At 40.5% G+C, this 22132-nt stretch overlaps 2 protein-coding genes across 3 annotated transcripts in view; both read left to right on the plus strand.

The window, feature by feature from the left end:
- Positions 1-9655, plus strand: part of MAP2K7 (mitogen-activated protein kinase kinase 7) — a 36006-nt gene extending 26351 nt beyond the window's left edge. For both annotated transcript variants that reach the window (XM_025172296.2, XM_007436832.3), the window contains 2 exons: positions 73-118; positions 537-9655. In XM_025172296.2, coding sequence (XP_025028064.2) covers positions 73-118; positions 537-674 — 184 coding nt within the window. In that variant the 3' untranslated portion in view covers positions 675-9655. The remainder of the gene's footprint in view (positions 1-72; positions 119-536) is intronic.
- A 4905-nt stretch (positions 9656-14560) lies between these two features.
- LOC103066946 (transforming growth factor beta receptor type 3) overlaps positions 14561-22132 on the plus strand; it is a 29789-nt gene continuing 22217 nt past the window's right edge. Inside the window, exons 1-2 of the mRNA XM_007436835.3 lie at positions 14561-15010; positions 16932-17054. Of these exons, the coding sequence (XP_007436897.2) occupies positions 16976-17054 (79 nt within the window). The 5' untranslated portion in view covers positions 14561-15010; positions 16932-16975. The remainder of the gene's footprint in view (positions 15011-16931; positions 17055-22132) is intronic.

Here is a 22132-nt window from a genome sequence, read left to right on the forward strand (position 1 = left end):
AAAGAACTATTGTGCCCTAAGCAAAATTCAGTTGGGAATATGTGGTTTGAATGTGTGTTTTTATCCTTCTAGCCTTACTAAAGATCACAGGAAGAGACCAAAGTACAACAAGCTACTTGTGAGTATTAAGTGCAACACTTCGTGTGAATATTAATGGTTATATCATAGCTGCAGGAGGGGTTTCTGCCAACTTTAATCTTAAAACAATTTGCACCTGGTGCAGAGGGTGGACTTTTTTCTTTTTTTTTACACATAGTTTCCTAAAGCAGAGGGGAAGTTCTATTGAGCTGATTTTTTTCATGACTGTCCATTTGTTTTTGCTCGTATTCAGCATAATTGTGCGTCTGTTTGCACACCTTCAAATATAGTTGACTCTTCTGAGTCAGGCCTTAGTTAATCTGGGCCAGCAGTATTGGGCACTTTCCCAGGTTTCAGGAGGATTTTTTTTTTCCCCAGTCCTACCTAGAGTTGCTCTTAACCTTTTAGGAACAGGAGGAAGAATCGCATTCTGTCTCACTGTGCATGCTCCCTTACAGGAACACAACTTCATCAAGCGTTACGAGACACTGGAAGTGGATGTAGCATCCTGGTTCAAGGATGTCATGGCTAAGACAGAGTCACCCCGCACGAGCAGCATCCTCAGCCAGCATCACCTGCCATTCTTCACCAGGTAGCCATGTAGTGTGGCTGCTGTACCAGGGAAGGGGCCCTTGGCTGCCAGATCTTAAAAGAGAGAGCACCACAACAAGCACCAGCCTTCACTAGAACAACTCTTCAGTGGCATGAATTATTTGCTTCACCTGCTCAGTCACCCTTGCCCATTTTGTCTTCTTCAGTATTGCCAGGAAGAGATGGGTCATAGGTCTGGTCTTTCTGGAATGTGGATGTGTTCCAGGGCCTTTGGCATTCCAGGCATCACACCAGACAGCCCAAATGTACAATGCTTTGGATGAGAAAGTACTTCTTCAGCCTATGCTTGTATGTTTCTGGGACTGAACATCTGCCCTCAGGGGTTGCCACCCAGTGAGAGCGTGCTCCCTGCTTGTCTCTCTCTACTGTGACCAGAGGCTCGAGGATATGCAACAGTGACGCTTGCTCACGCACTGTGAACAGACACAAAACACACAAAAGGAAAAAAGAAAAGATATTTTTTTTACAAGTTATTTATTAAGTTTGGACTTCTGGTGCTGTGGGCTACCTGCTGCCCCTGTTCACCAGTCTCTGCGTTATTACATGTCCTTTATTTGTTTGATTTTTTTTTCTCTGTGTTTTTGGATTTGTATTTGCTAAAGAGGAATGGGGGCTGGGATAGAATTGGCTGCTGCTTTTGATGCTGAGCTTAGCAGTTGCAGTTGTCTGGTTTTGTTTGTTCGTAGGGCTTGGGGATGGGGGCTGCCCTGGAAAGGAAATGTGTGCTAGATTCTTGCCCAAGAGTTGCTCAGTTAAAGTAAATTTTTCCCCCTCTTTGGTTCTTTTTGATCTCAGGGTTCCTCTTTTGAGTGTGAACAAAGTTTTGTCATTGGTGTTTTATTACCAAAGTGCGTGTTTGGTGCTAGGATAAATGCTTGTTCATTTTCTTCCAGTATTTAAGAAAAGGAAAAGCAGAACTTAAAGATAATCCTGGCATCAAGAAAGCCATTAAAAAAGAGAGTCAGCCCAAATTATCTCTAACATTAGAGATTCTTTAAAAAACAAAACAAAACTTGATAGTCACAAATTTATGACCTCTGATCTGTTGTGGACTTACTGGCTTAGAGTCTTAACTGGTAGCAACTATGTATTTCCAGTTGAGGAGCAATCAGTTTGCTCTGTGAGACCACTGGCTTGGAAAAGCAGCATCTGATGGATGCTCAACTTGCAAGTATAGATGTGTGGTCCTGAACAATCCAGAAGGTTCAGTAAACAAAGAAAGTACCATTCTCCTTCATTTCAGAATCAAGCTTCTTTTTGCTAACACTTTCCACAGGATAAAAGAAAGAAGAGACAGGATCCAATCACTTAAAATTCAAAGGCACCTTTTAAACTGGCCAATATTTTTAAGTTGATGGAGGCATGCCAGAGGAATCAAGATGTCTGGATCACTAATGTTGTATTATAATTTGCAGGCAGTCAGAGCCATCTGAAACTTTGGAAATGAGTTGGCCAGAGACTTTTGGGAGTGTTCGGAAGTTGTTTTCAGGCAGTTCCCAACTGTAGTTTTTCCAAGATTCTCAAGCTAATGTACAACTTTAACCTCTAAATGTCCTGAAGATGAGATTTGTTCCTGCTTTCTCCTACTAGCAAAAGCTTGGAAATCATGGCAGAGGCCAGAAAAGGCCCCACACAGTTGTATCCTCATAAGGAGGCTGTAGTCATGGAGGGCTGAAAAGGAGGTGCATTTGTAATCATTGATATTCCAGGTATATCAGCCTGGTATCACCCTGAGATAATATGTTTCACATGAGTATATCCTGACCATTTTGTAAAAGAAGGCATTGCGTTTACAGGACTGAAGGGGTCAGTGGCAGAACCAGTGGAGGAGGAAGAAGCTTTAGCAGAGCCATATGCTCAAACCTGGCATATGGAGGGCTTGGTTATCAGAGAGAAGTTGCTATGAAGTCAGATAGGCCTTGCTAAGGTTTTCTCACAGAAGGTGAATGTGCAAACCTTACTGGAAAGTACACAGATAATATGCATGTTCTATGAGTATAGTGCTTTTCAAAACAAATCCTAACAAAAATTGCAAGGTGCCAAAGAATTTGTTGAGGAAGGAGAACTCTTTTTACAGGATGTAGATCACCTGTTCAGGTGATTGGGTTATGGTTACTGTATCATACAGACACACTATTACTCTACCAGCATTAATTATGACTGTTAAGAAGGTAGCATTATTCAGAATCTGAAAAAAAGGCAATTTATGTTATACACAAACTTTACAAGGCATGGGAATTTGTGTAAGGAAGAAAACTGTTTTGAGTGTGTTATATGAAAAGAGATCCATTATATGAAAGAAAATAGGAAGTGAAGGAAGGAAGGGAGAAGTGAAGAGCTAGCAAAAATAAAGTGCAGCGAGCAGAAAGAGAATTTATGGCTTAAGAAACAATTTGGAAATGAGATGGTTATTAGAAGCTTTTACAGAAATTCAGTAGGATGAAGCTGGAAAAAGGGTGTGTGAAAAGAAATGAAGGATAGGGTATTAGGGAGACATTTAAAAGATGCTTAGCTTTCAAGGTGAATTCCTTTAATAAGTCTATTTAGATTAATTTCACTGGTGAATTTTGATTTTACTCATTAAGGTGACTTCCTAAAAGCCTCTCTCAATTTGAAAAAATTCTCTGAAACCTATTTTGGCTCCATCTGGAAATATATTCTATGTCCAGATTAGACCATAATACCTTTGGCAAAATGTATCTTGCTAAATCAGAAGAGAGCCAGGAAAAAAAAATAGCTCCTGATTAGTATAGTGCTTTTCAGTAGAAAAGTAGTAGAAACAGTATTTAAAAAATCCTCTGTTTTGAACATAATGGGGCTAGAAATCTAAGCTAAATGAGATTGGCCTACCAGTGAAATGAGGAGGGACATTTAGGCCCAGCACTTATTCTCAACTTTATAACATTTGGCTTTGACTTTCAAGATCTGTTGGTCACAGTTCATTGTGGTTTTCTGTGTTTAGATAATCAATCCAGTGGTCTGCATGGCTATGTTCTATATGACCCTAAACCAAAAGATGCCCATTTCCTTTGAGACCCACTTAATGTGGGGAAACATAAATAAGCTTCACCTGGGGTCATGCAGGTCTCCAGCTCCAAATTCATTATAGAATAGTCTGTGAAAATACAAAGATACTATGAATGTGAATATTTGCCAGGATATTGAGAAAGGACATTTTATTGTATTTTTAATTGTGAATTGCCAAAGTTACAAGAGAGGCTGGCATATAACTTAATAAATAAATAAAGGTTAGAGAAGAATAAAGTATGTTTTCTAGAGTCATTTTGAAAAGTGATGAGAAAAGTTTGTATTTTTTATGGCAAAATTGAGAATTAGACAAAGCCTGAAACACTTAGAGCAAGAATGAAACAGGTGCAGAACACAGAACAGCTCCTGGACAACTGTTTCTACCAGGGACAGGATATAATGGCTAAAAGATGTAGTGTAAAAATTGTGATAGAGCTAAAGTCTGGGTGACTGATTAATGAAACTGCATTAAGACAGTTGCAGTAGAATTCCCATTATATATGTGTTAAATCAAAGTAGTATTATCTTAGTGACAGGCTTTCATTCTTCTGTTAGCATTTTGTTTGTTCAGTAATTCTGCATATTTTGCTAACTACTTAGAGGAATTCATCTTGGAAAGTCAGTTGCTGATCAGCAAGCTACTGAGGCCTGGGCATATAATACTCTGGATTAAGAATGTTGGAGATGGTTTGGAGCACAGAGATATTTAGGAGTGAAAAGTGGGTTTCCAAATCTAGGATGAAGAACAGCATGTACAAGTTGACAGTGGCACTGGCTGTATAGAGAAAAGAGTGATGTGCCGAACTGTCCGCTGGAGTAAAGGGATGTAGAGAAGGTAAGCAGAAAGGCTATAGATGGTTAACAGAAGAATTGCCATGTAAGCAGTTGAATAGCCTTGTCCTAACAGCTTGATGTACCCTTATTCTGGCTTTGTTGCTTGTTATTCCACCTTGCTAGACTATTAAATACTTCAGCAAAGTAACCATAGTAGTTGGTAGACAATGAGTGATGCATAATATGGCAGCTGGCATTTTCACCCCTCCAGGGGATCTTTACCCTGAAGTGAATCTGCATTCTGACTGGATAGAAAACTTTTTTAGTTTTTAAAGCTCCAAATCTCTTAACTGCTTTAATAGCAGTTCCCAACGTGAATTGGTAAAAACTGAACCAGTCCCCTGGAAGTCTTAATCAAACAATGAATTAGGGGGCAAAGATGTTAAATAACTGGATCTTCTTCTTTATCAAAAGCAGAGTCCCACTAATCATAAGACTGAGTTTGTAAACTTGAGATAATTTTTTTATAAAGATGGGTTTTGTGTTTGTTTCTGGTGTTTTAAGAATTTGCTAGTAATTTATTTGCTGCTGCTTGGGACAGATGGGGGCCTATTGACTCCTATGAATAAGTGCCTTCTATTCCCTCCCTGCCAAAAATAATATCAGTTGCATTTTTAAGGTAACAGTATTTAAGTTACTGTTGACTATTTCTTGTATCACATCTTGTGAACTTGGAATTGTTAAAAAAGTGGCCCATTCTTGAAAAATGCTTAAAACAATCAATAGTCATAAGAGCATTGATTGTGCTCGACTTACCTTTCCTACTGAGAGCTTGTAGTATCTCTCCTTTGGCTCTTATATCCACATGACAGTTCTGAAAGCCTTTTAGCCTTCCAGATGTTTTTGGGCTATATCTGTTTTCATCTCCTTGACCAGAGGGGGTTAATAGAAGTTGCAGTTCAGAGGGTCACAGATTTTAACCCACAAGTCTTCAAGTCCTAGAAGAGCTGCTTCTAGAAAGTTATAAAATTAATTAGCCAAAATTATTGGAAATGTATCTAGTGAGATTCTGTTTTATTATATGAACAGCAGAGCGGGGAAGAGCAGTAACAGGGAAGAAGAAGCAGTACAGTACTACAGAAGAGCAGTAACAGGGAAAGAATAGGGTACCATCAATCTCATGATTTTTTCATCCTTCCTTTCCATGGCAAACATTTTAGTCATTGTAGAGGCTTCAAGGAATTAGATTGCCTTTTACTCAAGTATTTCAGTGTAATCAACATGGGACTGAAGTATTTGTAAGTGGTTAATAGATGAAAGATAGTGGTGTTTTGTAAAATTCTAGAACGGAATAATTCTTCTGTTACAAAATGCAGCAAGTGTCAATTAGGACCAAATTTCTAGACAGGAAATAGTTTTCTTAAACTAAAACTATATCCTTTTTCAGATGTAAGAAAAGTATAGGGAATTATGGAAAAAAATTAATTGATTCAGTTTCTAAAGGCGTATGAGTATCAAGAATTCAGGATTTTTGTTGTTTTAAGTAAAGGAGTTTACTAGAAATGTTTGTACAAGAGAGGTGCTATTTTTGTCCCTTGCAAGAAATTAGTATGGATTCGTTGTGCTGTTTCCTTTTGGATATGAATCTTCAGGACATCACAGACTATCCTAAAAATGTTGGCCTCTGGAAAAGCATGTTTCTTCCTCCTTTTGGTTTAAAGAGAAAGCAAGAATAGTCTCTTACAAGGAGCTTGCCTACCTTTCAAATGTGGAAGAATGCCTTCTTCCATTTCAAACCAGTTAAAATATAGATTCCTTGGTGGGGAGGATATGGGGCGCTAGTAGGTATAGGAAGTGTTAAAGGCTTTTTTCAATTGTTCAAAAATATGGGATGTCTTTTAAAGAAGAAGAAAAAAGAAAAATGCAGTTTTATTGCATTTTTAGAATTATTTTTTTAATGTATTGATTTAGAACAAATCTTTGTTAATGTTATTTTTAATCTGGGTGGCTCAATGTTTACAATCGCCTGCCTGACATCTGCTCTTAAAGTGTGTGGGGATATTGGGGTTGGGGAGGGGCACCTGTGTGCAGCGTGTGATGCATGCAATTCAAATGGGGATTTTAAAACAAAACTGTAAAAAAATCATGCCAAAGTTAAGGCAGAGATTAGCTGGATAGATGGTTATATTCTAGGCATTAGCAGTTCACTATATTCTCTATATATCATATATTATAAATTTGCATGTTAAAATAAATAGAAGTAACCTATCCTATACAGAAAGCAACTTTTAACTTGGATTCCTTGTAAATTTGGTCACTTGTCTTGATTCAGGATTGTCTGAACACCTTCTGTTTTAGGACCTGCTTGATTTTGTTCTTTTGTTTTTGTTTTTGGTAGCCACTAAATCTTTGTTTTTCCACCTTTTCATAAAAAGGGCATGATTTATCCAAAGTTTCATAGAGGGGGTTGAGAGCAGAACAACTTGAGTTGCAGCCAGCACAGACTTAGTGGTCAGTGGACATTTCCCCAGATAGTATGTCTGTCTTCTTTGCTGGCCTGTTCTACTGGAATCTACATGATGGAAGTATTGGAGGACTTTGTACCTCTGAAGGCACCTGGTCAATGTTATATTTTTAGGAAGGTCAAAAGATTTCAGTTTGGCTTTGTTTGTTCAACCGTTTGCTCTGTTGTTACTTCCAATAATCAAGGCTACATTTGTGCACATTTATTTATTGCCCACAGGGAACTGTGTGTTGTTTTAATTTATTTTTAAAAAACTTCCCTTTCTTTCACTTCTTACAGAAAATGTATTTTTTGTTGATAGCATTTACTGAATAGACTGTCAGAGTGGAAAGATGGGACATAGCAAGCAAATACACTGCAGTCTTTAGAATTTTATTCCAATAAATCCCAGCACTGATACTTTTCCAAGAGACACGTAGTATGTAAGCTGTAGCTGGGCGTGAGAGGTTCTGGAACCATGTAACTCTGAAACCCGCAGGGTTCAGTGTCCCATCTTCATGCTGTTCAAGGGACCCAAAAGAAAGCAGATCATCAATAAAGGGATGGGAAAGTAGAATTTTTTTTTTAAAGTTTGGCTGACAGATGGATGAAATTATTTGTAGGCAGTATTGGAGGAGACGTGAGACTGGGAATCAGGATGCTCATAATTATGTAGAATTACCAAACTATATTGAATCATGAGATTTGCTTTATATCTGTAATTTAAGCTAATGTTGAATATATTTGCCTACTGGTTTCAGACTTCTAGAATAGAACAAATACAGCATATTGTTACCAACAAAGCTTTTAAGAAAAAATATATTCCTAATATAGATGACCTGTTTAGATTATCTCCCAAAAACCTAGTTCACAAAAGTTGCACTCAAAAACAGAAGTCTATATAGCTTTTTGGAAGAGATGAAGACATATAATAATTGTAGGCTAATGGGTAAGATGAGAAGGAAAGGCAACAGATGTTGTCTGGTACTTTCTGAAGTAGGCAGAAAGGATTCTTCCTCTGCTTGCCTCTGTCATAACTAATAAATGTTATCCCAAATCTGAGGAACAAGAATTAAAAGGTTATTGGGTAAGCATTCTTTTAGAATGTTGTACAAACTAAATTGATTTGGGGCAGAGATGCAGAGGGTTTCCCTGTGTCTGTATTTCAAGAGTGATGGTTTCCATTATTGTTTCTGATAATACGTACTTAGTTGTAGATTCTGTGTTATTCAAAGCAGTTTGGAGAAACTGTATTTCCTCTCAAAACTTTAAAATCACTTTGAAGAAGCCCTTTTCCCACTGATCCTTCTTGAGAGGAGCTTTTTAAAAAAGCACCACAATATACATATTTTCATTCAGGTTTTTTCTTTTTTAATAGTTTGACTCTAGTTCCATACTGGTGTTAAACCACCATTTTTTTTACAAAAAGTGAAATAACAGTACTTATACAAAAGTACTAGGAGTTATTAATTTGGGCAGTGGTAAAGGCTGAAGACCCCAGTTTCAAAAATTCAATCATCCTCTTTCTATATCACATGAATCTATGACTTATCCCAACCGAGCCACTTGAGTATGCCAACACTCCTATCTAATGTTTCATGGAATCTGGCATATATGCCTTCCTGACCTTGCTGGATAAAGTTCTCATTAGCATCATATGTTTCTGGGGCATTATTGCAAGCATGAAAAGAATTCAAATGCCAACTGTACAATTTGATGTTTTTATAATAGGGTGGGGTTGGCAGCAACATCTCTACATGGTACCCATTGATTTTGAATTTTTGTTTCAATTACAAATGATCAAAGTCTCATGAGATAGCCAAATTATGTAAGATCTGTGTACTTGCATAAGAACTCATGAGTTTGGGCCATTCAAAAAAATTTCTACCTGTGGTATTGTACAAAAATCCTACGTTGGTGCTTGCCCTGAAAAGGTTACTGGCTGCAGTAATCAGATGTAGAGCATTTCCATATGGCAATAACAGCATGTAGTCTTCTTGGAGTGAACGTTAGAGTTCATCTGCAAAAACAGGAAGTCCTGAGTTATGGTTTGCTCTTCTCAGGCTCAGCTAACATATATATGGCCTTGGGCCCTCTGAACAGTTTCTCTGTGGTTGGTTGAGCTTATGGGTTTTCCTACAGGCCGAAAAATCAGAAAATAAGTTTTCCATTTAAATATCAGGTGTGTCTTGGATTTTAAAAGATTGTTGAGGAGGAACTTCAGATGTCTTCAGCAGTCTGGTATGAAACACCTCTTTCTGTCCCTCTGTTATAAGCGAACCATCCTGTAGGTTCAATAAAGCTACATATGGCAGTTCTGGATCACCTATTTTAGCTTCTTTGTTTGCTAATCATCTCTCAGGTTGGGCTCACTGTCCTGAACCCCATTTTCCATTACTTGGCATGTGCAAAGTCTTAGAACAAGGGTTTTCTTCTAGTCATCATCCTTGTTCTGTACCCGTAGTCCAAATAGTTTGCCAGAAGTATTGCCTGCCTCCAGGTAGTGAGGTCAGTCTGGTCCATTTGAGTGGAACTTTGGTATTTAAAAATACATCAACAATAGTGTAAAGTAAAGGACATTCTTCATTACTTTTGAAAAGCTTTTTTTACTGTTTGTACAAACCCTCATAGAAGCTTAAAAACAAAATAAAACGTTCTTTCCCTAAATGTCTGTGTCTGTCCATTTTACAAGTTTCATCTCTTGTTTCCAAAAATGTCATTCCCAAAATAATAATTCTATCAGCCATTTGAATCAGATGGGTTGGATTTAACCCCCCACCCCCACCCCAATTCCTGGTCAGCCTGCTAATTTGGGAAACATGAGAGTTATAGTAAGAATATCTGGGAGATACTGGATGAAGGGAGTTTACTGTGAGAAGTGGAACATGTTGTCCTTGGATTTGAAAAGGAAAACAGAAGTGTGTGTTCGTTTATTGATTAATAGCATTTACACTATTCAGAAGGACTCCGAGTGGAGTGAAAGGCTGTACACATACATACTCAAATAATTATTTAAAAACCAATGAACAAAAACCTCACAGCTTAAACTACCCTAGAGGCCAAATGTCTGCTAAAACAGCATTGCTTTAACTAGTTTGCAAAATATCAATAGTTAGGGGCCATCTATGCCTTGGGGTAGGGGTGGGGAGGATATTCCACAGAATGGAGCCTGTCACGGAGAAAGCCTGTCACTTAGTCTGCATCCCGTGTACCTCTTGAGGTAGGGGACCTGCATCCATGATGTCCCATGAGTTTTGAACTGGAAACTCGTCTGTGACCCTATTTTCTACATTGGAGTATGTCTCTATCATGAAGCAATATTGAGGAACTCCAGAAGATCTGTCAACAGGTCTTTTCAAATGCAGAGAGAACTTGACCAATGACTGCTTCATGGATGCCTCATACTTAGCCTTTAGTTTTGATAGGAATAAAGGCACAGTGGGGGCTGAATCTGTTCTTCCCTTGAAACAATACAAAGGATGCAAGCAACAATTCAAAGGATGCAAGCAACAATTCCATGCATTGGAGCGCCAAATAAGTTCAAAGTTCCTATATAATGCATGTTTTGCATAATGCATGTTTTGAGGCAACTGAAATTATGTTCCTGCTTTCTGTATCCACCTCACCCACATCATTGTCAAACAACACCAGGAAGGTGGCTACTGTGCCGGTAACAGAGGATCAGGTATCAAGATCACAGAGTTTTTCCCCTTGTGCTGGCAGCTGCAAGGTAGCAATGCCCTTGAATGGGGATTACCTAAAAAGCTCGGTTCAATAACTGTCTGTTGCCTACAGTATCTGTAATCTAAGCGTTCTGTTCTGCACCAAGATTTTCAATTTCAAGATTTACTTGACAAAATTGCCCTTTACTGCTCATTACTGTTTAATATTTAATTTGTGGCCCAGGTTAAGGTATAGTAAGTATGGATGATGTTCCCTCACCCACATGCCCTCTATGTATATTGTAATGCCAGTGCTTTCTTTACCCACTAAGGTACTTGGTGTCTCAGCAGATGGTAAAACCTGGGTGCACTTGTCTGCATTCAGAAACTAAGCAGGGTCAGACTGAGTCAATACTGAGATGGAAGACTAGGGATGTCAGACACTGGGAAGTTAAGTTACAGAAAGGCAGATTTTAATTTAATGTTGGGAATAACAGCAATTTGACAGTGAAACCATTTACCCGGAGAGGTAGTGGGCTTCCCTTCATTGAATGTGTTCAGGCACAGATTAGACAGCCATCTGTCTTGGATGATATAATCTGGGTTCGTGCACAGAGCAGGAGGTTGGACACAGTGGCCTAAATGCCCCCTTCCAGCTCTGGGATTCCACAGAAAATGTCTGAAAAAAGGAAATGGCAAACAATTCTGTATCGTTGCCAAGAACATCAGGGGGATGCTTCTGTGAAAGCAGGAGCTAAACTTGCAGTGCTTCTGAGAGTTCTTGAGCATCACCACCACCATCATCTTTATCATTAGAGGTTCTTTAAAACTCAGCGTTTGTTTATTTAACAAATTTACATGGTCACCCATCTCACTGAACGTGACTCTGGATGGCATACTGTATAACCTACAATTAAAGTAGTGTCAAACTGTAAAAAATAAAGCAAGATTGTGAGAGAAGAACATCCATCTAAACACAGTATAACCATTGCTCAGGCTCCCCGTGGGAACTGCAAAGTTGCTGAAAGAACCACGTTTTCAAGGCCTTTGGAAAGGCTAACAGGAATGGGGCTAACCTTGCTTCGGGTGGGAGGGGATGATGTTCCAGAGGGTGGGAGACAGAGTAGAAAAGGCATGCTGTCTGGGTCCCATCAGATGGAAGTCTTTAGCAGATGGGATCTGCAACACACCCCTCCTGCTGGACCTGATGGGAGAGGCAGATGTAATTGGGAAGAGGCAGTCCCTCAAATAGCCTGGTCCCATGCCATATAGGGTTTAAAAATCAAAACCAGCACCTTGAATTGCACCCGAAAACAAACCAACAGCCAATGCAGCTCAAGGGACAGGGATGTAACATACACCAACCTAGGGGCACACATAAATGTCCATGCAGCTGCATTATGTACCAGTTGAAGCTTCCAGATGCCCTTCAAGGGCAGCCCCATGTAGAGCACATTACAGTAATCTACTCTGGAGGAGATCAGGGTGTGAGTGACTGTGAGTAGAGCCTCATAATCTGGGAAAGGCTGCAACTGGTACACAACATGAAGCTATGCAAAGGCCCTCCTAGCCATGACTGCCACTTGCTTCTCGAGCAGGAGTAATGAGTCTAGAAGGACCCTCAGATTTTGCACTGAGTCTGTCTGGGGTAGTGCCATGCCATCCAGTACAAAAGATGGTAAAGTCCCAGATCCAGAAGTTGCAAAACCCTAGAGCCAGTCTTGCCAGGGTTCAGTTGAAGCCTGTTGTTCCCCATCCAGATCCCCACAGCCTCCAGGCACCATCAACAGCACTGCTTAGTTTGCCAGGAGTGGAGATGTATCGTTGGGTATCATCGGCATACTGATGATACCTCATCCCATGGCAACAAATGATCGCATCCATCTATTCTAACATCTTCATGTAGATGTTAAATAGAAGTGGAAAGAGTATCAAACCCTGTGGCCCCCCACACAGTAGCGGCTGTGGGCAGAACCTCTCACTCCCAATCAACACTGACTGGTACTGGCCCCATAGGAAGGAAAGAAACCAGGCTAATACTGTGTCACCCATGGAGCCGATCCAGAAGGACACCATGGTTGATGATATCAAAGGCTCCCAAGAGGTCAAAGAGAGGAAGGACAGATGCACTACCCCTGTTCCACTCCCACCACAGATCATCCAAAAGCATGACTAATGCTGTTTCTATCTCATGCCCAGGCCTGAATCCTGACTGAAAGGGGTCCAAATACTTTGCTTCATCCAGGGCCTGGTGAAGCTGCTGCGCAACCACCTTCTCCATGATCTTTCCTAAGAAAATGGTGGGATCCAGCAATGGCTTCTTGAGGAGCGGGTGAACCAAAGCCTCCTTAAGGGTTCGGGAACAACCCCTTCTCTCAAGGATGAATTAACCACCACTAGAACCCAACCACATGATACCACATTTGTATTATTTCCATACAAAAGAGAACCAATAGATTAGGAAACTGGCAAAGACCTGGTATATTCCACTTGCTAAATCTTTGTGATGTAGGGGAGGGAATCCATTTCAAAATCTTCCCACTGGCTAAAACATTTAGGGGTCATTGAACTAGCCCATCACTGTCCAGGTCAAAAACAGATTCTGGGGTGGGGAGTTTTCCAAAAGGGCTAGTTGGAGAGGGGGAATGGCTAATCACTGCGGGCTGCAAAATGAAATGTGCTCTGAATTTCATTGTACTAAGCAAAATGGTTTTTGCAAGGGTGGTTTATTATAGCAGGAGAAACCTCGGTCTACCTAACAGCATTCTCCAAGAACTCACTCTGTTCAGTGAAGGTAAATAAAAAAATAAAAATGCTTTTGAGCTAAGTTCAATTCATAGAAGTTTATGAAAGATAGGAAAGACAAGTAGTTGAAATACTGGAAGTGCATAACAAAAATGTAGTTTATAGAAGGCCAAATAACTGCGTGGAACAATTTGGGGCACTGAGCTTTCAGAGGCTATGGTGCTTCTCCCCCACCCCCAAATTCTTACACAGCTTTGAAGATTCTGCCTTCAGAGAACAATCACCTGGAATATTTTCCAGCAGAGAAAGCTGAGTATTGTGAAAGCCCAGTGGGAACTTGTGCACAAGATTAGAAACATAGGTGAAGCTGGGCAAAACAAATTAGTGCTATGTAGAAATACAGGTTGGCCAGAACCCTAGGACTGTATGTGGTGGGCATACAGCTGGGTGAAATTCCCAGTTCCTCAGACAGAAATTGAGCCTAACAATGTGATAGTTAAATCTATACATGCAGATTTCTTAAGTCTAACTTTACACCAGCCTATGATATAACCAATGGCAGGACTAGAGAATCTGTGCCACTGTCCCGATGTTGTTAGACTCCCATTCTCATCAGCCTCTTCCAGCCTGGCCAATGACTAGGTACAAAAGAAATTGTGGTGCAGCAATGTGCTGTGAGATGTGTCTTGCTGTGGCCATGGACCAATCCCTTTGCAGCTTGATCTTTGTAGGGATCTTGGATTCTGCCCCCCGCCCAGTTTTCAAAAATATGAGTACAGTGCAAAACACCAGGTTATTTACTCTCTCTCTCTCTCTCTCTCTCACACACACACACACACACACACACACTTGGAGCCTGATCTCTTTGCTGCCACTCGGAAATTTCTTGATGCTCTTTGACCCCCTGCTAGTGATCCATTAAAGCCAAACCAATTGATTACCTGCAATGTCTCCTTCCAAGCCCAACCCTACAAGGGTGGCAGCAGGTCACCCTGACCTAGAGTGCAGCTCCACATGGGCTCCACAAGCCTGCTAGTGATGCTCAGGAAGTTTCCTCCTCCGCCTGCGTTAATCATAAATCCAGCCATCTCCTTAGTAACGCCAGGGCTCGGCTTGTGCTCCTTATTTTGTGAGGCATCAGCGGGGGAAGCTGGTCGATCCGGAGTCCCTCAGCCACCAGGGGCAGCTTGTGCCTTGCCTCAAGGCTAACAGGGACAGAGGGGGAGAGAGGGACATGGGAGCCTGGATGCTCCGGGTGGCAGTGCCCACTCCCTGTCTCTGGAGCACCTTTCCTCCACTGCTGAATTCCTTCACAAATCAACAGCTGCCGCACTCTCCGTGCACCCTCCCCTCTCACTTGTAACTCGACCCTCCCGCGGCCCCACAGTTATTTTTAACTTTACATTGACCTGCATAATTTTTATTATTGTTAAATCACGCCGGCCTGGGGACAAGAGGCCCAGACTTATCCATGATTTCTGCATCTCCTGCAGTAGCACGGCCCCTCCCACTTCTTGCCTCCTCTTCAGTTCAGGTGGTAATTTCTCTCCTTCAGCTTTCCTAAACAGCGTTTGGATCCAAGGGCACCGGGGCTGCTCTGCTGAGGAAGGTAAGAGTCCTTTTGGCTGCGTCTCTCCAGGGTCCTACTTGCTTTGCGGGCTGACCAGCGTAGAAAACACCTTCTCTCCTGTAACCCCCAGCTTGCAATCTTGAGGCAGCTTTACTCCAAAGCACAGCAGTCCTTCTTCTGCTTTACTTCTAAGGCAGCTTTGAAAGGTGGGAGTGATAAGTAGAAGACATTGGAGGAAACCGAGTCCAAAGGGGAAAGAGCTTTTGACCAAAGACGGGAGAGAAGGTGGGAACTTCTGATGTGTGCAAAATGTCCCCTCGCATCTTGAGCCATAGCAAGCACGTGTTCAAGAAGGGCCTGACCTGACTGTTGGGAAATCAGCTGGAGGGCATAATAAAGATTAAATGGACCAGCGGGTTATTGAATAGAAGCCAGCTTCCTATCTTCAGAGAGTCAAAGATTTGGGGGATGGTTTAGGGAAAAGTGTAATCAAAAAGCGAACTTCTTATACGCAGCCCTAAAAGCATAAATGAGCATAGAATCTATTGTCTTTTTTCTACCTGAAAGAGGCTCAGTATATTCAACCTGTTAGCAAGTTTTGTGTGGCTACAGCCCTACTACAGCTCCTCTATGGAGTAGAATTAGGGTTAGAAAGTAAGTGACTTCCACCTGAGACCATTCAGGCTGATTTAAATGTGGGGCAGTATGTTCTGAACTCAACACTTAGACAGACCTAAAAAAGATCGGATCATCTGGGGCCAGGTTGAGGATATTTAATTTTTGGCTAATGTTTCATTTTCTCCCGTAAGGCCTGGCATCCTTAATAGTGGTAGATCTCTTTCATGCATCCTGGAAACTGAAGGTAGGGTGAAGAATGTGGCAGAGTAGGCTTTTTCTTCAGGTGGTGGTGAGAATGGGTTATGATCACACCATGGAGACAGTGAAACAGAGGTTTACTGATACAGATACACAGGAAGATTGAGGTGGAACTCCTCAATAGTAGGAGTTGGTCACAAAATTGCCATGTGCCGTGGAGCCTCAAACAGCTTCTTCTCACAAAATATTGTGGAGTGTTTACCCCTACGTATTTTAACACCCTGTCTCCGGCAATTCTTGAGAGCAGGTAGAAGAATGCTACTCTCAGTGAAAAGTTCTGTGTCAGGCACCTGTGATGATCGAAACACTGGGCCCTGGCTTTTAGGACTGCTTCTTCTGCAGGGGCATTGAAACACCACGAGAGGCCCCTTAATACAAAAAGGTCCAAGAGCCCTGGATGAATTTTGTGCAGATGAAGACTCTAAAATCACATGTCAGTTAGCAGAATTTTGTCTGACAGGCTGCTGAGCTGGGCGCTGCTGCACAAAAGAGCAGAAAGTGCAGGAAGATAGGAATCAATCATCTTCCCATGGGTCACTGCCCATGACTGCATTTCAGTTGGCTTCATGTGAATTTATGTAACCTGTATATCCCTTATTTTGTGATTATGACCATGAAATAATGTAATGAATGTTTTATACTGGTTGAGACCATCATGACCGTTACTGAATGACTGCTGTTGATTGCAGGGAATGGGAAGGTAGTAGCTTTCAGTATCTTTAAGCTAATCCTAGTTTTTCAGTTAGCCAAGGACTTTGCCAGGATTTAAAGTCAAGAGATCGATAAATCTGCTGGATGCACACAGTGAAAAGATGTACGCATATACCGCATGCAACAGGGTGGTAAGAGGACTGTATGGAGTAATGGCTCTGTGTGAAGAGCTCTTGGTGATGTGTTTTTAGTGGTTTATACATGTTGGTCTCAGGTAGAGAGAAGGAAAGCAGAGAGGTAAGTGCTTGACGTCTTATCTTCAAACCTGGACAGGAAATTAAGCTGTGTAGGAATTCTGAAAAGCTTCAAGGCTGTGAAACATTTTTCCCTTCGGCACTCATGTTTCTTGCTTTGATCTTGTTTTCCTACATAGGTTGTGTCTAGTAAAAATCTACAGCCTTGCTTTGAGTGTTACAAATGAGGCGTGGCAGTTGCCAACCAGCCAGTTGTCTATGGAGATGGTGCTTGTTTGTCCTTTGGATTTGCTCTGGAACAGGTAAAATTGAAGCCACTAAAATGCACCTCTCCCAGCTTTTAATCCACAATGAATTATGTGTTAGGGTTGATGCATTGTATCCAATGGGGGAATGGTGGTGGGAAGTGTGAGAGTGAACTTGTAATATCTTTCTCCCCCAATTATGTCTATCATGATTTTTGTCTCAAGCTCACCTGTATCCCCGAGCAACTTGCAAGCTTCAACCATTTCTGACCACGTTTATGAAAAACTAAATGGACCGTGTATTAGCAGCTAGGCTAATCTTTAATCAGAGGCATAAAATCTTTCAAACTCTTAAGTACAAAACACTGTGAGTATCCTGAAATGTGTGTATATGTGCACATGCATAATCAAAATATTGGATATTTATTTGCCAAGTTTTCTTCAAACTTATATGGAGTATACGGAGCTGCTCTCAAAACTTCAGCTGGTACAATTTGAGGCAGTAAGGACGCAAATGGAAATTGGGGGCTATGATTATGCTGCAAAATACCAGTTCAAGATATTCATGTTCAATCTGGGACTATAATATCTGAGGGAGTACTTTTTCCCATGTATTCCCTTCCAACTCCTTAGACAGAAGCATAGGGTTGGAAGAGATGTTGGGACATCAAATCCACCCTCTGCTAAGGGCAGAAATCTGAATTATCCCCAACAGAGGATAATTGCCTAGCTTCTGCTTAAACATGCCAACTGAGCAGGAGCCCACCACCATTTTGGGTAATGGGTTCCACTCTTGAACTGCTCTCATGGTTAAGTATCCACCTTCCTGGAACTTATGTTAATTGTTTCATGTTCTGCACTCTGGAACAATACAGAACAGCTCTGAATCTTATTCTGTATGACACCCTTTCAGTATCTGAAGAATGTTGCCAAATGCCCTCTTAGTCTTCTCTTCTTAAAGTGACACATTTCCAGATCTTTCAATCATTCTTCACGGAACTTAATTTCCAATTCCCTGACCATCTGTATGGCTTTACTCTGAACTTATTCTAGTTTTTCTAAATCCTTCTTAAAGCATTATGCCCAGAACCAGACACAATACTCAAGGTGAGATCTGTTCAATGAAGAATGAGTGGAATTGTTACTCCCCATGATTTGGAAACTCTACTTTTCTTAATGCAGCCTAAAAGTACATCTGTCTTTTTGAAGCCATTGACTCAAATTCATTTTGCAATCGACTACTAATCCTTCTTCACAAGCACTATATACCAAACCAGATATTCTATGCTTGTGCATTTGATGTCTGTTTATTAAGTGAAGAACTTTGCCTTTGTCCCTGTTAAACTTAAACTAAAAATAAAATAAACTTAATCATTTTCAGTCAATTTAGAGAAATTTGATCTCTAGAAATTTGATTAGAGAGCATTTTAAATTTTTACTTATTTATTCATTATTTTTGTCTTCTAAGATATTGGCTATTCCACCCAATTTTACATCATCTGCAAATTTGATCGAAAATTCCTCTACCAAAGTAATATATTAATAAAAATATGGAAGAATACTGTACAAGGTCCAGAACCTTATTCAGAACTTCTCCAGTTTGATGAAGAATCATTGATAACCATTTGGGGTATGATTTTTGAGCTAGCTTTGCTGAAATCATGATATACTGCAACCATAGCATTCTCACAATATATTAAGGAAGCTACCTGATTTTTTTTTTTAAATATAAAATTTAGAATCTTAAAAAATGTGAGATAGTTTGTTAAGACTTTTTGACAGATTCATGCTGATTTCTGGTAATTACTGTATTGGGAGGTATTCATGTCAGGTTAATTAGTTTTCTTTTTGAAGACAGGAACAATATTTGATCTTCCCAGTCATTGGCTCTTCATCAATGCTACAAGATTTCTCAAAAACAATACAAAAGATGTGGCCAGATTGTCACCAAGTTCTTTCAGTATCCTAAGATGTAATTTATCTAGTCCTGGAATGTAACTGTATTCAAAGTAAGCAATTATTTCCTGACCACGTTTCTAGCGTTTTCAAGCTTCAATCATGCCCCATCATTCTGCTTGTCACAACTGCCTAATACAGACCATGTTGTGGGAAAAAAAACCTGAAACAAAAGTGTAATACAATTACATTTCTGCCTTTTTTTGTTGTTATTAACATTTTGCCATTTTGCAGTTGGTAATTGGTGCTTTTTTCCCCTGAATGTTTTATTTTGAATGAGTTTAAAGAAGCCTCTGTTGTTCATGGCATCCTCTGCCAATCTCAACTCAGTGTTAGCTATAGATTTTTGTCACCATTTCTATACTTCCAGGCTACTTGTCCTGTATTTTTTATGGTGACATGTCCCATTTTCTACCTCCTGCACATGTCTTTTGTTGTTGTTGTCACTGCTGTTTTCACTTTTTCATTAAGCTTTTTGTGTAGAAACATTGGCTTCTTTGGAATAGTTTGCAGCTGTGTTTCACTAATATTCAGCTTTAATTTAATTTTCTAATAAATAAAATACATTTCTCTTAAAATCAAGAACTCAAGCATTACATTAGTATTGTTCTCTAATGTTCCTGTTACTTCCATTTCCCCAGTTAGATTTTTTCTACTGGTAAGTTCAAATTAAAGTAGCTGATCCTCTTGTGACTTGTTCCTCATTCTGACAGAGCAACATCAGAGAGATATGTTAGGGATTTCCTGAAAAGACCATATTTGACAGATTTTTGTCTCCTAACAGATGTCAAGGGAACTGAAGTCTTCCATCACTATACTTCATGCCTCTTTGAAAGATTTGCAGTTTGCTTTTGGAAAACAACCCTCATCTTTTCTTCTTAGCTGGGTGGATGAAAGTAGCATTGCATGCATTAATTCCTCCACTTATTCTAACCTAGATGCTCTCTACAATATCCCCAAGTTCCCTCATTTGGATTTCTGGGGAGGTATGGATACTTTTAGCAACCAGAACAAAGTTTCCTCCCTTTTTATTGTTTGGGTTCCTTTTAAAGGAATTATATCTTCAAGGTCTGAAAGACCTTCATATTTTCTCATCAACTGAAGCGTGGCTACTCATTACTCCAATCGTTTGACTTGTTCTTCAGACTTTCCTACAATAGATTACTGAAAATATATGCCAGGCTGTTTTCAGGCAAGAACAGACACATGACATATTGCAGATCACAGATGCAGGTTCTCATCTGGTAATTTTCACTTTGTTTTTTAAGCTAATGCCAGTAGAAAGCCTCTGTTTCTCCTTTTCCTTCTCAGCCTCTGAGATTAGCCAAGAACAGACTGTTGACTTAGAGGGAAAATTTGTTAGGGACTTTTCCTTAAATTCCACTGAGGGCAAAGGAATGAGTGTATTCAGTGATAGTCCCTGAGCTCTGGAATGTCCTTTTTCCAGTACTACAGAAAGGCAGTTTTCCCAGACTTTTAAATATGTTAATACCTTAATATTTTAACATTTAATTTATTAAATGTTAAATTTATTAATTTAATTTAAATTGCAGCATAAATGTTACCTTTCTGCTGTTTTACTGCTTTTATGTTAGGTATTTTAAATGCTATTCTAAATCATGATTTTAGCCTTTGTAAGCTGTGCTGGACACTTTGTTCTGAAGAGTGGCATATCTATTTTAAAAATAAATGTATTCAGAAGCAGGCTTTTCCACTCTGGCACCCTCAAAAAAATAAAATATTACCTCTAATCTGACTGCACCCTATTGATTTAATAATTGTCTGCTTTTCTAACATTAACACTGACAAGTTTTCAGCAAGTCTAGGAGGACTTGGGGCTGCTGTATCCAAGGCTGTGGGAACTTATGGAGCTGAAGGGCCTTAGATCCTATTCCCCTGCTACAGGATGCCCTACAATAGCTGCAGCCAGCCGGCTGGGGTTTATTCCTGTGAAGAGAAAGGTGAGCTCCTAGAAGTCACAGGGCTTCTCCCGGCAAAGGCTTTCATGCGCTTCCCTCCAGAGAGTGAGGCAAAGCAAAAGCTGCCCTCAGGTTTGCTTGGTCCTGATGTGGATCAATTGTGAAGCCAGCAAGTGGTGCTCTCCTTATAATATCAGTGTGGGACCAGCTGAGGAAAGTGAATGGTGGGTTTTATACTTTGGGGTTAAGCCATGCTTAAGCCATATGTCAGGAACTGACGTGCAAGAGATGAGGGTGTTCTTTTGCTTTTCTGGGGAGCACAGCCTCTATTAGCCCAGAGATCACATTTAAGTTGCGGGGGGGGGGGGAGTAGGAGGGGTATTTCAAGAGAGGGTGGATGGCCATCTGTTAGGCATGTGTACCAGTGGATTATCTCCAAGGTCCCTTTCAACCCTGACATGCTATAATTCCTACTTTACTGGAAAACTCCCTCCCACTCACACACAGTGGTTTTCTCTGTCTGTCTCTCTGTCTCTGTCTCTCCCTCTCCCTCTCCCTCTCTCTCATTTACCATTGCCCTGTCTAAAAACAGCTGATGGAGGGCTGTCAATAGGTCCTGGAGGGTAAAATTCCCACTTCTCCTGCCATTCTACCCCTTCCCCTGACCCCCCAGCCCTGGCTTTGTAGCTTCCACCAGTCTCATTGCCAGAATAGCCATCAAAAGCTGCACTCTGCAAAAGGGAGCAAGCACAGAGCAATTTGTATTACACCAGATTTGAATGTGGAATGTGGAATGTGTAATAGTGACTCTTTTGATGGAATAATTTGCAGAAGGAGAAGATGATGATGATGATTAAAATTTATTATAGCCACTCACTCTAAGAGACTCTGGGTGGGTTACACCATCAAAATATAATTAAAATAGTTAAAAACATAACAACTAAATATAACTGCCAGGACTAAAAAGCAGCCATAACAATTGAAGAAAAAAAAAAACTGGGGCTCCACAGACACCCTAACCCAGGCCCGGGAACAGGGCCAGGTCTTAAGACGGTTCCAGAACCCGAGGAGAGTGGGTGCCAGGCATATCTCGGGGTGGGAGGATGCCCACTAGGCAGGGCGGTGACGGAGAAGGCACGCTTCCTCCGTTCCACAAGATGGCAATGTATGATTGACCTGGAGTATTCCAGGACCTGGGGCTTGGAGTAAACCCACTTAGAGTACACCCACTTTACCCAAAAGTAGCGGATGGACCAAAAC

Source organism: Python bivittatus, unplaced genomic scaffold (assembly GCF_059951505.1).
Source record: "Python bivittatus isolate LINGU-HERP-01145 unplaced genomic scaffold, Pbiv_v1 ctg000080_np1212, whole genome shotgun sequence".
Classification (NCBI taxonomy): Eukaryota; Metazoa; Chordata; class Lepidosauria; order Squamata; family Pythonidae; genus Python; species Python bivittatus.